Raw genomic sequence first — 16,790 nt, 5'->3', positions numbered from 1 at the left:
GGTTCATTGATTGTACAGCCTACATCAGAAATGGGCAACTGGTGGACAGCGGGCTGCAAACTTGTAGTGATGGATCAATTATTATTAGGGGGGAAAGCAATCTTTTAAATGTATTTTTAAATGTAAAAATAAAATTACCATATGATAGAGGAATCATGTGTTAAACGTCCAGACACAGAGTGGCCCAGAGATGAAAGAAAATGACTAAGAATCACGCTTAAACGCAGAAGTCAAAGCTTCTGTACTTCAAATATGTTGTTTGTAGTGTATTCAGTTGAATGTCGGTTGAAAAGGTTTTTCAAATCATTATCCATATAAATTTTTCAGACTGCATCATGTCTCGAGGATTTGCTGGTGTGCAAGGAGCGTATCCCTGAACTACTCGTCAGCCAATAACAGGCAATCCAGAAATACAGAAGCCTTCAGACTGATATTGACACGATTTAGAGTCTTCAATTAACCTACCATGCATGTTTTTGGGATGTTGGAGAAAAATGGAGTGCCCAGAGAAAACCCACACAGGCAACATGGCCAACATGCAAACTCTACACAGCCAAAGCCAGATTTGAACCAAGGTCCTTAGAACTCTGAGGCAGATATGCTTACCGGTTTTCCATATTTTTGAATGAATTCTAAATATTAAAAAAATAATAATTACATATATATACTTATATTATATATATTAATGATAAGATGGTAGCCTTTTGTATTCACGCCAATGAAAAACCCATTCGTTTTCGAGAATTCCTCAGTGATTGTAACCTAAAACCAATCTGTAAAAATGATTGATTATTATTTTTATTTTATTTTATTATTATTATTAAAACTGTGACAATTCTAATATGAGCGTTCATCTGAGATGACATGCTGAGGCGACCCCAAACGGGACAAGTCGAAAGAAAGCAGCATTATATTATTATATTATTACTTATTTGTGAAAATATACCAACTTAGACTATGTTATCGACTTCTGTGTGTTTTGGTGCAATAATAAGCATTTTACACGCAAAGGAGTTGCTGAGGTTGCCGTGTACCAAATCACTCAATACACCGCATTTGCATAATTTCAAAACAAGACCGAAAACTTAATATAGACATTCAGAATATCAAAGCCTTTACTATTTATCAGTTTATGACTAACTAAACCAAACGAGAACTTCACAAACGCTTACCAGTGAATATTTCCAACACGAGGCTTATCCTCCACGATGGGTCTGACTGCTGTATCAGCTTCTTCGTGGCCAGCAACTTTGTCTGAATTCGAACGTGTGTGCTGTCTAACTGGCTCAAATTGATGACCTTCATAAAGCTTGTATTCTTCACCGTCTTCATGGAACCCTTCAGAATAATGTTCATCCCTCAAATTATTGGAAAATTCTTCGACGTTCTTACAGTGTATTCCTATCGGATCCATGTTGTCACAACGTCCTACGTCACACCCCTGATCGGCTGTTTCCGCTTCGTTTCCGTCTTTTTCCGGCGAATCCAGCAATGTGCGATTATTTGTTGCAAATCGAAAAATAAAAATGTTTCCTTCATAGTGGATTTAAGATTCGTATTCAGCATAAAAACTATAATATTAGCAAAAAGGTGCATTGCGGTCCTTCCATTCCCCTTAAAGATAGTGAGTCCAGGTAATTACCAACTGCAATCCTTTTTTCTTTCTTGCCAATAACAATCATAGTTCTGTTGGCTCATCCAGTTATTTATCTGCTTTAGACAGTGACACAACACCTCAATGGAACTGTAGTCATCTGGGACACTGCTAAATATAATAGTGTGTCATCTGCATCACTATGCACAAATATAAAAAAAAATGACCAAAGGGTGGCATATACAGGCTGAACAGGAGGGTTCCAAGAACTGACCCTTGAGGGACCCCATAGGTCATTGCCATTTGTTGAGATTGAGCACTTACACTGGTCACGAAGTAGATTTTTTTCCTCCATGTAGGACCTGAACCTTTTAAGGACCGTTCCATTTAGTCCTACCCATATTTCCACCAAATCAAAACCTACACTAAGATCCAACAAGACCAAAATTGACACCTTTCCAGAGTCAGTATTCAACCTATCATTTAGCACTTTAATGCGAGCAGATTCATGCAGGCATCTTAACTATTTTTTTTTCTGTGTCATCTCACATTAATATATGTGATATTGTTTGTGATGTCTCATTTTTTTCTACTTTGGTGACATAATACACGAGTATACATGAGTAAACACACACACACACACACACACACACACACACACACACACACACACACACACACACACACACAATACCAGGAAATTGCTGTAAGGACAAATAAATTGGATTCTAGATTCATGCACCTGTAATTTATATAGGTTGAATGAAAGCGTAATTTATTTGGGAAATAAATTCCAAGGAGTTGAATGCTTGCGTTCCAGTTCTGGGTTAGTGTAATTTTGAATTACAGAGATATAAAATAACGTGCAGTGAAAAGGTACCTCGCCTTTTTTTTAAAATAACATTTGAGAAAAAGGAAATGATAAATCTTGGATCAATCTCAGAATCGTAAAGGCGGCAACATGTACGATATATAAGTTCAGTACAGCAGTTATAGTTAACCCAGACACACAGCATGACAGGCATTGAACTTTTTTATGGAATCTGATATAATTGACATCGAAAAACAGCTACAACTACAAAAACAGAGAAAACACTAATGTTCAAAAATAAAGAAAATTGGTCTTGCGAAAATAGAAACAAGGACATCCTGTGTATGGCTGGGGGACTAAGATAATTATGTATCAGCATTTAATGCATTCAGTCAGCGCAAGAGAAAACTAAGTTCATGTACTTTGTGTGACGCTAGTCATTTCCCATAAATTATTAGTTACTGATTTTGTAAGAGTGCTATGCCTACTCACGATTAGACATAAACTGGCCTCTGGGGGTCGTTTCTCTCTCGGGGAGCTTCCCTGGAGCAGAGACATATTTGGTTGAAAAAGACAAAAAAATGCCTGAGCGTCACGCACACACTAAAATACTTGATGTCACACAGTAACTGAAACAGGTCAAGACAGTGGAAGTATGTACTGTAGAGTACGTGCGTTCTAGATCCTGTTTCACTAGATTTGAAACGGAAATGTTTCATGATAGTTTGGTTTGCATATTTGATTTGTGATTTTGGAATTATGACACCACATTTTCTTTAATGAACCCCTTTCCCTCATGTTTATTTTGATTTCGAAGTTATGATTGTTTAATTTTTACCGCTGGGTTTGTTCTCAGATTGTGTCATGTTAGTTTAGAACATTTGGTGTGTTGTGCTGGCTATTTAACCCTCTGAAGTCAAAATAAAAATTCCTGTGAACTTCACAACTTTGTGGGTGACTTTTCTTGGGACTGGGCAAAATGGGGAACCACGTGGCCACAGTAAGTTACCGTTAGTGACACTGGAGCGTTGCAATGCAAGGGGAAATAATGCACAACTTCTTTGTCTACCTTTTTCAGTGGACTTCTCATTTTTAACTTCACCTGCTTGAACAAATGTTTTCGATAAATCTTTTGACAGATGACCCATGGAACTGGTGCTTTAACACAAGTGAGAGAAATGCTCCACAAAGCAATTGGAAGCAAAATTTCCATGACATTTTAATTCCCCCATCTGGTCATATTTAATTAGGTTGGGACTTGTATGTACAGAGGCATAAATGGAGCTGCAAAGCAATTTGCAGCACTCCGACGGCGCTCTCAGGAGTCTACAAACTACATTGCCATGTTGTTTACTGTGGAATAGAAATGTACGACAGGAAAGTTATTTAGTGCTTTGTATTCAGTCCCAGAAACATGTGGGGTGGTCAGATCATCTATGAGAACTTTGGCTTTGTTGCTTGAGGGTTACAGGTTCAATTCCTGCTTTGGACAAAACTCTGAGAATGGCTACTAGCTGTTGTCTTGTTGCTAATTTGCTTCCTGGTTTCTTTCAAGGTGCCTTTAAGCCTAATGACAAATGCTCATTTAAGAACTCTTCATGGATCAGATAATTTTTTCCCCCTGCGATATAGCCGCCTGGGGAGGAAATACAGTTTGAATAAAGACTGAACAATTGGCTGATTATACTTTGGCATTGTCTGTTGCAAGATTTGTATGATTATTTTTGTATTTTCTGTTTCTGTGTCAGCAGCCAGATACTGTATGTGTTTTAAGTTACTGATCATGTTGGTTATTCTCAAAATACAGATAAGAAGTGACTTTAAGCTTTTTCCTGTCAGGTATTACCACAATCACAGGAAGTAATTCACATTATTTCTTTTCACATATTTTTTTATTTTTTTAAAACACCAATGCCTTCCAGATAATGTCCTGACACAACCCAGACATTTTCAACCAGGTTTGTGACAACAGTGGTTGAAATTGGTGCACTGACCATGAATCAAACACTGTCGACTCTGTGTGAAAGGAAGCAGCACGTCCCACAACACTACCAGTGAAATATTATACTGTTTATGATTCCTCAGGATCTTAGTTATGATATAAATGAAGCTAACTGATGAATGACAACTTCTAAAACAGTTTAATAAAATCGCTCTTGCAACCCCAGAATGCACAAAAGTACTTTCTAATCAGTCTCGAGCTTGTCTGATGGTCTTCTCATCTTGGTCATTAAAGCTGTTATGAGTGGCCATGGTGACCAGTGAGATGTCCCGTCCCCGAGAATATCCAAGCTGATTGGCTGTCCTGACGCAATTTCATGGCTTGAAGTTCAAATCTCCCAACTCAAGCGGATGTGTGAAGATGCAAATTAGCGCATGCTAGCCCCATTCACATCGCATCAAACATGTCGCTAGCATCACCTGGAAAATATTTGCACCCATTCACGTGAGCCACATTGACTTGCTAGCATTTGCGTCATTTGCATCCGGTGTGATTGCATTTGAAAAGTGTGATCAAAAACAAAACTGTGACATTTATATTTTTGGACAGTCTAATGCGCAAACTCAAATGAGCGAGCAACCTTTCCCTACTTTGACAGACAGGCTATGACAATTATTTTGAAAGTCTATGATTTGTAGTTTAACAACCTCCCTCTACTGGTATGCCAAAGCTTCACTGCTCCAGTACAGTACAGTTCCAATGACAGTTCAGTACATTTGCATTTCATCTTTGAGAGCTTTTGTTTTCCAACAGTTGTTTACAATTTATTGTCCAATCAATTTTCATGTAATTATTTCCTAAAATATACCAGTGTTATGATCAAACCATGCATAATATTAGATTGGCTTACAAAACTAATTATTCTTTTTATGAATAAAATCTTGCCCAGCGATTGGCTGGCAACCGGTTCAGGGTGTACCCTGCCTCCCCCCCAATGATAGCTGGGATAGGCTCCAGCACTCCCGATACCCTTGTGAGGATGAGTGGCTAAGAAAATGGATGCATGGAATAAAATATATATCTCAATTTTCATGTGTACTTAAGCCTACTATGCATTTAAATGCGATTTTTGTTTTTTTCCCATCTGGGGCTGCCACAGCTGCACTGGCAAACCACATAATTTTTACCTGTCCATTAAAGATATGAACAGAATCAGTGACCAAGGGCATCCTTGGCAGAGTCCAACCCTCAGCGAAAATGAGTGTGACGTACTGCCGGCAATGCAGACCAAACTCTGACACTGGTTCTACAAAGATTGAACAGCCCAAACCTCATACTCCTGAAGCACCACCCACAGGACTTCCCGTGAGACATGGTTGAATGATTTCTCCTAGTCCACAAAATACATGTAGACTGGTTGGGCGAACTCCCATGCACCTTTGAGGGTTTAGAGCTGGTCCACTGTTCCACAGCCAAGATGAAAACCACACTGCTCCTCCTGAATCTGGGATTCGACTTCCTGATGGACCCTCCTTTCTAGCATCTCTGAATAGACCTTACTGTGAAGGCTGAGGAGTGTGAGCTTCTTTAGTTGGAACACACCCTCCGGTACCCCTTCTTAAAAAGGTGGACCAGCACCCCTGTCTTCCAGTCCAGAGCCACTGTCCCCGATGGCCATATGATGTTGCAGAGGCCTGTCAACCAGGACACCATCCAAAGCCTTTAGGAACTCCAGGCAAATATCTTTCACTCACGGGCTTTGCCACTGAGGAGCTTTGTGACCACCACTGTGACTTAAACTCCAGAAATAGATGAGCCCGCCTGAAAAAACTCAGACTCTGATTCCTCATAGCGAGGCATGTCAGTGGAATTGAGGTGCTCTTCAAAGAATTCTCCCCACGACTCACAATGTTGCGAGTCGAGGTCAGGAGAGCCCCCATCCTCACTATACAAGTGTTGATGGTACACTGCTTCCCAATCCTGGGATGCCAGATGGTGGACCAGAATTTCCTCAAACCCGACTGGAAGTCATTCTCCATGGCCTCACTGAAATCCCCCAATTCCCGAGTTTTTGCTCCAGTGACCATCAAAGCCGCATTACCCTTGACCAACCAGTACCCATCAGCTGCCACAGTAATTCCACAGGCCAAAGAGCCACAGTAGGACTCCTTCGTCATGTTGACGGCATCCCTAACCATTGGTGTTGTAACCACGCCAGGGACCGACCATGTTACAGCCACAGCTCCAGTCGCGATGTAGGCATGAATGATTGTCCACCCGCCTCCCCAGAACATGAGCAAAGTTCTGTTGGAGGTGGGAATTGATACTCCTTCTGACAGGACATTGTGGTCGCTGTTCCCAGCAGAGACCTCACAACATCTTTTGGACTGACACGACGGAAATTACCACAAAGTCAATCATCGAATGGCGACCTCGGGTGGTAGGGTGCTAAGTGCACATGCTGAAACCCTTATGCTTGAACATGGTGTTCGTTATGGACAATCTGTGATGAGCACCAATGTCCAATAAAAGGGACACCATTCAGGTTCTGATCAGTTCCTCTGAATCACACCCTTTCAGGTCTTACTGTCATTGCCCTCATGAGCATTGACGTTCCCCAGCAGAACGATGGAGTCCCCAATGGGAGCATTCACTTGCACCCACTCTAAGGACTAAAAAAGGAGGGTACGTCTGCTTCGTGTATAGGCACAAATAACAGTCAGGACCCCCCCCGCCCACCCAAAGTGGGAGGGAGGCTACACTCTTGTCCATCGGGGTGAACCCCAATGTGCAGGTGCCGGGGGGCAGTAAGTATACGCACACTTGCTTGGCGCTACCCACGGCAACTACAAAATGGAAGAGAGTCCAACCCCTCTCAAGAGGACTAGTACCAGAGCCCAAGTGGTGTATGGAGGCAAGTCTGACAAGCTCTAATAGAAACTTCTCAAGCTTACACATCAGCTCATGCTACTTCCCTGCCAGGTTAGGTTCCACATCCCATCTGTAGCTGGGGATTGGATCGCCAAGGTCTCTGGTTTCGGTCACCACCCGGCTCGCACTACACCAGACTCCTATTGCCCCTCCCACAGGTGGTGAGTGCATGGGAAAGGGGACCGACATTACCCTTTCGGGCTGTGCCCATTCGGGCCCCATGGGTGTTACCCCGGCCACTATGTGCTCGTCTTTGAGCCACACTTCCGGGTCTGGCTCCAGAGGAAGGCCCCGTTGACCCACATCTGAGCAAAGGACAACTAAATCCATTGTTTTTAATCATTATAGGGGTTTAGGGAACCATGCTTTTTCTGGTCCCTCGCCTCGGACCTGATTGCCATGTGTAACGTGAAACCCCAGAAGACTCAGTTCCTAGGATTCTTGGAAGACACATACCGCTCCACCACAATAAGGTGACAGCTTCCAGGGGGGATTGACAAACAACTATGTATCAGAAATTATTTTAGAATTAAATTTACGAAATTGTACGCCTCGAAAGAGAATTAGAACTGTTATGGGTCTGTAAAACCTAAGCCAACGAAACATTACTATGTCGTGATTTAATGAAAGGAAAGGGGAATACTGTGTACAATACTTTTCATATTGAAGAGATATGGGAAAGGGAATGAAAGGTAACTATTACAGTCTAAATAAGTGTGTGTGATAAAAATGCAAATATCCATGTTTAAAGAGAGGATAAAAGTACGTGCTGATGGTGATGCTGGCAGCATAGTCAATAAAAAGGCCTTTACCTTTTTTAGGCCTTTTAAGAAAATCCAGGACATTGGATATCAGGTGAATGGTTCAGTATTAGGCGTCAGGGTGGTTTTCTCCGGGCACCGTGGTTTCCTCTCACATCCCCAAAACATGTTTGCATTAATTGGTGACTCTAAATTCCTCATAGCTGTGATTGCGAGTGCAACTGTTTTCAGTCTGCCCTGCGAATGGATGGCAACCAGTTCAGGGTGTACAGTGCTTCCTGCCTGATGACAGCTGGGATAGGCTCCAGCACTCCTGCGACCCTCGTGAGGACAAGCAGCTCAGATAATAGATGGATTATCAGTTAAGCCACAGAAAAAGAATCCATCCATCCACCAATCCATCCATTTTCTTAGCTGCTTCTCTCCACAAGGGTCGCGGGGGAGTACTGGAGCCTATCCCAGCTGTCAACGGGTAGGAGGTGGGGTACACCCTGAACTGGTTGTCAGCTGATCGCAGGGCACATCGAGACAAACCTGGAGAAAACCTACACAGGCACGGGGAGCACAACAGAGAAAGAATTTAGAAGGGAAAAAAATGAAGTAAAACTCACTCTGAAACTATCTTAAACTTAAAATATCAATGCGATGAATAACTTTGTGAGTAATGCAAGAAACCCTGGTATGACATACAGATTAAAGAACAAACAAAGTAACAAGAGCAAAGAACATGAGACATTCTGTTAATAGGAACCATTCTTTATAAGAGGTACAGATGTGCAAGGTGCAGAGTCTTCTTCATTTAGAACCGTTAAGAGTGCATCAATGCTCCGGATTATGGTAAGATTGTACAGAGTGCCCTGACCTATTCACCATTCCTGTTATAGACCAGTGCAATGACGATTGTACAAAGGAAGCAAGTTAAAGTAATGGGTCGTGCGCTAGTCTACAGAATATATTACTAACACTGATTGGGCCAGCAGGATGTGAGGGTGTGTCCCAACAACGGCACAAGGCAGAAAATCATAGGTTCAGTCATCAAGAATTGAATTACTTAATTGAAAAAAACTGTTCGAATGCCTCCTAGTTTTGACTTGCATTGATCGGTAGCGCTTCCCCGACGGAAGGAGCTGGAAGAGCTGGTCGCCAGGATGTGGAGACTCCGAAAAGATCCTGCCCGCTCTGGACCTAGTTCGAGTAGCATGCAAGGCTTCAAGGGTCAGAAGAGTGGTGCCAACAATCTGTTCAGTGGTTTTGATTGTCTGTTGCAGTTGGAGTTTGTCCTTTTTTTGGCAGCCCCAAACCAGACTGTGATGGAGGTACACAGTCCTGATTGGATGACCACTGTGTAGAACTGTCTCAGCAGCTCTTGACAAGCCGTGCTTCTTCAGAAGCCGCAAAAAGTATACCCTTTGCCGGGCTTTTTTGAGGATAGAGTTGATGTTCGTCTCCCACTTCAGGTCCTATGAGCCATTAATTCCCAAGAACTTGAAGGCTTGACGGTTAACACAAGACTGTTGGACAGAGTCAGGGGCAGCTGTGGTAAAGGATGCCTCTTGAAGTCAACAATAATTTCTAGTCTTTAGAGTGTTCAAAGCCAGGTTGTGTTGGCCACATCCAAGCTCCAGTCTCCCTTTTTCCTGTCGATACTCACACTCATCGCCGTCTTTAATGAGGCCGATGACTGTGGTGTCATCTGTAACTTCAGGAGTTTGACAGTCAGGTGCCTTGAAGGGCCGTCATTTGTGTAGCGAGAGAAGAATAGAGGGGAGAGGACACAACCTAAGAGTGCCCCGGTGCTAATAGTGCGCGTGGATGAGGTGGTGTCCCCCATCCTCACCTGCTGTGTCCTGCCCATCAGGAAGTTGTAGATCCACCGGGAGATGGCAGGTGGGACGCTGAGCTGAAGAAGTTTGGGGGGAGGAGTTCTGGGTTGATGGTGTTAAACGCAGAGATGAAATCCACAAACAGGATTCTCGCATAAATTCCCTCACTGTTGAGATCTTCAAGGAGACCCATGTTGACGGCATCATCCGCAGACCTATTAGCTCTATAGGCAAACTGCAGTGGATCCATCTTGGGACCTGTGACACTCTTGAGGTGGTTCAGTACAAGGTGTTCAAAGGACTGATGATCCACAGCATTGGTGAAAAATGTTAGATTACCAGATAAATGGGTGCAGATTTTCATTCACTCTCATGGTTACTTATGTTCTACTGGAATGCAACCGTCATACTGTATACGTCAAGTATGTTTTTCCAATGGCGTGAAGACGTGTCTCAACCTGTTTGTAAATCACTGTAATGATGAACAGATACCTGTATATAAGGGGCATTGCTTACCTTTTGTTTGAGAACAGAAAATGTTAAAATTAAACATTAGAATTTCATTGAACACAATATGCTGTGGGTCTTGAAAGATCAGTAAAAATGCTCTAAAACATCTGCCAATATGGGGAATACTTCTTTGAAAACAGCTGGCATTGAATGAGTTATTACATTGCTACATGAAAAAAAAATGAAACATTCTAAAAAAAATTGTGTTTTTCTTTGCAGGTCACAGGTCAGTTAAAGCAGAACTGTGATTGGATGGAGATGATGTCCATGCAAAGTAAGTATACATCAAAGTTTTCCAAAAATGAACTCAATCAGTAACAATTCAGTATTAGCAAATTAAGGATGCGTCATAAAATTTTGCTATTATGTAATCACTTAAAAATGTTACCTTTTAAAATTTTTATCAATATAACCTGAGAAATAACATTAGTCCAAGTGAGCACTAAATACTTTATCCAAGTCTTGTGACACCTACCTGTACGTTCAAGGTGGGTGCCACATCCTTAAGAACTACTTTGGAATAATAAACACTAAATGGGTTTTGTAATTGTCTCGCTATGCATAGATGGAAAGAAACTAATTAAATTCAAAACACACGGCAAATATCTCTTAATCCTGCACTGTTGAATAAAGATAATTTGGCAAAAAGCAAAAATGGTTTGTGAACATATTAATCACCTTAAAGTCAACGCTGCTATAAATATTCGGGGGGGGGGGTGTGGGGTGGTTATGGATGTACAACTGGAATATTGACCGTTCTGAGGACCGGGGTTCAAATCTCTGTGTGACGTTTGCATATCCTCCCCATGCCTGAGTGGGTTTTCTCCAGGCACTCAGGTTTCCTCCCACATCCCCCGAAAAAACCATTAATTGGAAACTCTAAATTGCCCATAGGTGTGATTGCAATTGTGAGTGTGACTGTTATCCATCTCCATGTGCCCTGCGATTGGAAAGAGTTCAGGGTTTACCCCTAGTGGGACAGCCTCCAGCATTCCCGTGACCCTTGTGAGGATAAGCAGCTCAGAAAATGGATGGATATTTTGAGTGCATCTGTGGATCAATAGGCAAAGCAGGTCATCCAGTGACTGAAAGGAGAGGGATCGAGCCTCGAAAAAAAAGAGAACTGAAATCTCTAGAGGATGAGAAAAGAGGAAAAAAAAAATCCAAGCACAGTTTTGCAAACAGAAAATCACTCCCGTGGGAGGAAAAGAAACAAGTGTCAAAAAATATAAACAAGAACATCAAATCACTAGTTTTGAGGTTCAAAGGTATACTTGCAAAAATGGCTTCAACAAGCACCATGGACTGAAGGCAAGCTCAGGTAACTCAAACAAGTAACAAAGACACTCTGGTACTAGACAAGGGAGACAGAGAGTATTTAAGGGAGCAAGTGGAGAAAATCAGGAATCAGGGGGGACACATGAGGAAGGCCAAGAGCTCTAAAACAGTAGGACAGTACTTTAAAAATTAAACAGGAAATTAATAGAAAAAAAGCCCAGACAGGACAAACCTCACTTCACAGAGTGACATTTTTATACATTACAATTTTAGATAAAAATTAGAAAAACAAAAAACATAAAATTGCAAAATTTGCAAACGTTAAACATTCTTTTGTTGATGGAGGACCTTGTTTTAGTTTATACTGTTGTTATTTGTGTCAAAATGTTTTAAGTTAACCAGGTGTGTGCTTGTAAGTCACCTTCAACCATCTGCTTTGGGAACTAATTAAGAGGCACGTATTGTTGTTGACCATCTGGTATGGAGAGCATGTCAACAGGGTATATGGTGCATTGGTTTAATCTCTGTAATGTTTATTTGATTCAAAAATTGAGTTTCTTTTAACAGTAGTTTCAAGCAGAAAATGTATCGTCAGGGGTGGATTTGGTTTTCTGAGGTGAGGAGAAGCTGTTTAAAGTTTACAACTAGTCTTTAATCTAACATACAGTATGTGTGTGGATTTATAAAATAAACACACATACCCACATTTTTATAAAATACACACACATATGTTGCATTAAACACGAGTAAGCTATGAGAACTCAAGAACCAATGCATTATGTCACAATCCAAAGAAATTCAAGAAGAAATGAGAAAAAAGTGATGGAAATTCCATCACTTTGGAAAAGGTTTTTAAGTAATTTCCAAGGCTTTGGGTCTCCAGCGAATCACTATCAGAGCCATTAATCACAAATGGAGTACACTGGGAATAGTAGCAAACTTGCCGAGGAATGAACAAACCAACTAAAATTACTCCAAGAGTGAGATGGCGACTCTCCATGAGATCACAAAAGATCCTTGAACATCCAAAGATCTGCAGGCCTCGCTGGGATCAGTTAAGGTGAAGATGTTCATGACTCTACCATAAAAAAGACACTGGCTAAAAATTGCATTTATAGTTGAGCTCCCAGACGAAAGCCCCTGCTGTCGGCAAAGAGTGCAAAGGCTCGTCTCACGTGCCAAAAAACACCTTGATGATCCTAAAGATTTTTGGGGAAACATTCTGTTGACTGGTGACTCATAAATTTAACTTTTTAGAAGGTGTGCGGCCAGTTACATCTGGAGTGTAGATGGGACAGCATTTGATAAAAAGAAAAAGAAGCCAAACGTGAAGCATGGTGGTGACAGTGTAAGGGTCTGGGCCTGCTTTGCTACTTCAGGAGCAGGGTAACTTGCTGTGATTGATGGAACAATGAATTCTGCTGTGTACCAAAAAATCCTGAGGGAGCACGTCCGCCCATCAATTCATGGCCTCAAACTCAAGCGCTCTTGCATCATGCAGCAAGACAACAAGTCAAAACACACCAGCAAGTCCACTTTTAATGGCTCATAAAAAAAAATAAATTAAGGTTTGGCGTGGCCAATCAAAGTCCGGATTTAGAGCCAATTGAGATGCAGTGGTTTGTAGACTGTGACAAAATTCCTCCAGAGCTTCGTGAAAGACTCATCACCAACTATTGCAAACATTTGATTACAGTTATGGCACAACAAGTCATTAGGTTCAGGGAGCAATTACATTTTCACTGAGGGTCAGAAAGTATGGGATTTTTTTGTGCCTTATAAATTGAATTGTCATTTGAAAACTGCATTCTGTATTTCCTTTGGCTGTCACTGAGTGATATTAAAATTGCTTTGAAAATTAATTCATATTTGTTCACATATGTCCGGTGTCAAATTTACAAGACATTTTTGTCATCAGTTTTCTGGGTCTTTAAATTTCATATCTTTTTCTCGTGACGTCATGCACCATCATCATATTGCAGGTCAATGGATTGTTTTGTTACCTGTACTTATTTGAGTGTTTGAATTTAGAATAATTTATATCTCAAAATGGTGAACAAATACCGAGGATTGTGAATCAGTTGTCCATTAATCACACTTTTTATTGTGTCAATATAGACATCATGGGTGTCTGGAGAGGAGAATATGCAAAAACATTACGCTCATCCATGTGTTCAAAAAAGGATGAACGCCAAAATAGGATTATATGACCATTAAAGATGGTGATGTTTTAAAAATTATGTATCTCATTATTCTCTGCCATTCACTGTCAACAAAACATATCTAGGTGCCAGATAAAACATGTTTTATTACATGCTGTTCATATTGATTGCCTGCTTTTCCTGAGATCAGTGAAGAGTTACAACACAATGACTGAATCCAGTGGTCATTACTCTTTTTACAGAAATCAGTTCCTGATAACCTTGGATAATTAACAATGTTTTGGATAGCTGACCAGCTGACTCTGGCAAAGAGACAATGTACACCCTGAACTGGTTGCCAGCCAATCACGGGGCAGAGTTAAACAAACAACCATTTGCACTAATATTCACATCTACGGGCAGTTTATACTCTTCAGTTAAGATACCATTGATGTTTTGGGGTGTAGGAGGATACTTGAGTACATGGAGAAAACCCACGCAGACGCAGGGAAAATATGCAAGCTCTACACAGGCAAGACCTGATTTTAACTTAGGTCCTCAGAACTGCGAGGCAGATGTGCTAACCAGTCATTCACCGTGCCACCATTTTCTTTTTTTTCCTTTCGGCTTGTTCCGTTAGTGTCACAACCCATCGAAACGGAGGTAGGACCTAAATCCAAGAGTCAGGAGATGCAGAGGTAATTCAGGAAAAACGTTTATTATTCCAAGGTCAGGGATCAGGCAGGCAGTCAGGTGCGGCAGTGGTGGCATAGAGAGCAGGTTAGCGGGCAGGCAGGAGTCGGAACACGGGAGATCGATCAAAGCAGGCAGGAGTATCAAAGGAGTCAGGCTTATGGGGTCGGTCGGCGAACAGGCGGAGGTCAGTACACACGGGTTGTCGATCAGAGATATGGGGGTGCAGGAACGGGGCATGAGTTGCAGCGATATGGCACCGGACCAGTCGTCCCCATAGTCCTAAATACACCGGGACCAATCAGCCAGCATGGGGCGCAGGTTTGCGCCTCCCAATCAGCACGGCCTCGCAGGAACCCGCACAGCCAGGACAGTTAGGGGTCGCCACAGCGTCTCAGCCTATCTCATGCATCTTCCACTCTTACACCCACCGTCCTCATGTCTTCCCTCAAAATTCACAATTCACCATGCCATCATGACAGTCAATAAAAGTCCAATTTCAATGTATGCGGTCCCAATCTGAATTATCCATGCAGGTCAAACTTCAATCAGCCAGTCAATCAATCAAGTTAAATCAGTTTATGATCCATCCATGTTCTATAACACTTATCCCCAGGAGGGGTCATGGGTGGGATGGGGCCCATCCAATCTGATTTCGGGTGAGAGGCAGGGTACACCCTGGGCTTTTCATCAGTCAATCTAAGGCCTCAGTTTGACAAACAACCATTCATACTCATTAACTCTTAAAGTTAATTTAGAGTTTTCAATCAACCTAACAGGCATGTTTTTAGGAATGTAGGAGGAAGTTGGATTCTTCAGAGAAAACCCACTCAAGTGGGGGAGAGCATAGAAAGTCAACAAAGCAACGCTGGAGTCTGGTCTGAAACACTACAATCATGTCCTCTATTATGTTATTGTTGGCGCAGCCATCTCGCGTGGAATAACTTCATTATTTTATCTTTTCAATGGAGGAAGAGACACGCAAGATGGCTGTGCCAGCAGGTTATGGGCCCTGGCGAAATGTCGGTCACCGGAGGCAGAGACTATGCTTTGATGGAGACAAGCAAAAATACGAGCTAGGGGAGACGAAGCTGTTAGCTCACAAGCGGGTACTGGGGCTAAAAGAAACTATTCTCATGGAACCCGCCACAGGCAACGTGAAGGTGGATACTCCGAAGAACGAAGAGGTGCATGCCAAAATGTTTCAGTTTTTGGATGATAAAAGTTTATCCCTTATTATGAGAGAAGCAGCTGACGACAGGAGAAAAGCCATCAAAATGGCACGGTGGAGAGAAATTGGCGAACCTTATTTGACATGGCAAGGTGGATGCTCATCGAAAGCAACCTCCCAAAAGAGTTGTGGCCATACGGTGTAATGACTGCTGCAGTAAAATGCAACAGGTGTTTCAATGACAGGATGAAACAAACCACTTTCTTCATGTTAACAGGAAAGAAACCTAACCTTTCCAGGATGAGAATATTTGGCTCGACATGCTTTGCATACAGACATGACAAAAAGAAATTAGACTTGCAATGGGAAAAGGGATTTTTTGTGGGATACGACAAAAATAGTCCATCATATCTCATCTATTACCCAGACACAAAGAAGGTCATGAAGCATAGACTGGTCAAGTTTGTTACAAAGAATGTTGTTGAACATGAAACCCAGACTGATCTGACAATAACTTGTGATGATGTTGATAAAAGGAGAGATGTGTCTTCCATGTCAGGTATGGATATAACAGACCAGAGTGAAAAAGACAGAGAAATTGCGCAGACAGAAACCTCTGATTACCAACATATTCAGATTGAGGGAGGAGGTTGTGGGTGTTGATACCCTAAAAGAGATAGGAAACCACCGTTTTACCTCTCTGATTAAATATCTGAAATAAGTGACCAAATATTGACGGCTAATATAAACTATTGTTACAGAATGTACTTTGTACCCCAAACTTTCAAAGAAGCTATTAGTTGACCCAACTCAGATGCTTGGACTAAAGCTATGAAACAGGAGATGGATTGTCTTAAGGAGAATGATACATTCACACTGACTCGTTTACCAGAAGTTAAACATGCAGTGGGGGACAGCTGGGTCTACGGCGTCAAAAATAATGCAGATGAGACAAAGATCTACCAAGCAAGATATCTTGATAAAGGTTAGAACCAAGTTATGGAATTTGATTACAAGGAAACTGTCTCTCCATTAACAAATCCGACTTTGATTCGTGCTTTGATGCAAGTGGCAGCACAACATGATCCTAACATACATCAGATGGACGTTAAGACAGCATATCTACATGCTCCTA

General features: G+C 41.7%; 1 protein-coding gene across 8 annotated transcripts in view; it reads left to right on the top strand.

Annotated features, from left to right (window-relative positions):
- LOC133514307 (junction plakoglobin-like) overlaps nt 1-16,790 on the top strand; it is a 180,421-nt gene that overhangs the window by 90,162 nt on the left and 73,469 nt on the right. For all 8 annotated transcript variants that reach the window (XM_061845886.1, XM_061845885.1, XM_061845888.1 and 5 more), the window contains one exon: nt 10,592-10,646. In XM_061845886.1, coding sequence (XP_061701870.1) covers nt 10,592-10,646 — 55 coding nt within the window. The remainder of the gene's footprint in view (nt 1-10,591; nt 10,647-16,790) is intronic.

This window comes from Syngnathoides biaculeatus, chromosome 16 (assembly GCF_019802595.1).
Source record: "Syngnathoides biaculeatus isolate LvHL_M chromosome 16, ASM1980259v1, whole genome shotgun sequence".
NCBI lineage: Eukaryota > Metazoa > Chordata > Actinopteri > Syngnathiformes > Syngnathidae > Syngnathoides > Syngnathoides biaculeatus.
The sequence above is the reverse complement of the archived record's forward strand: the minus strand, read 5'-3'. Positions and strand labels throughout refer to the sequence as shown.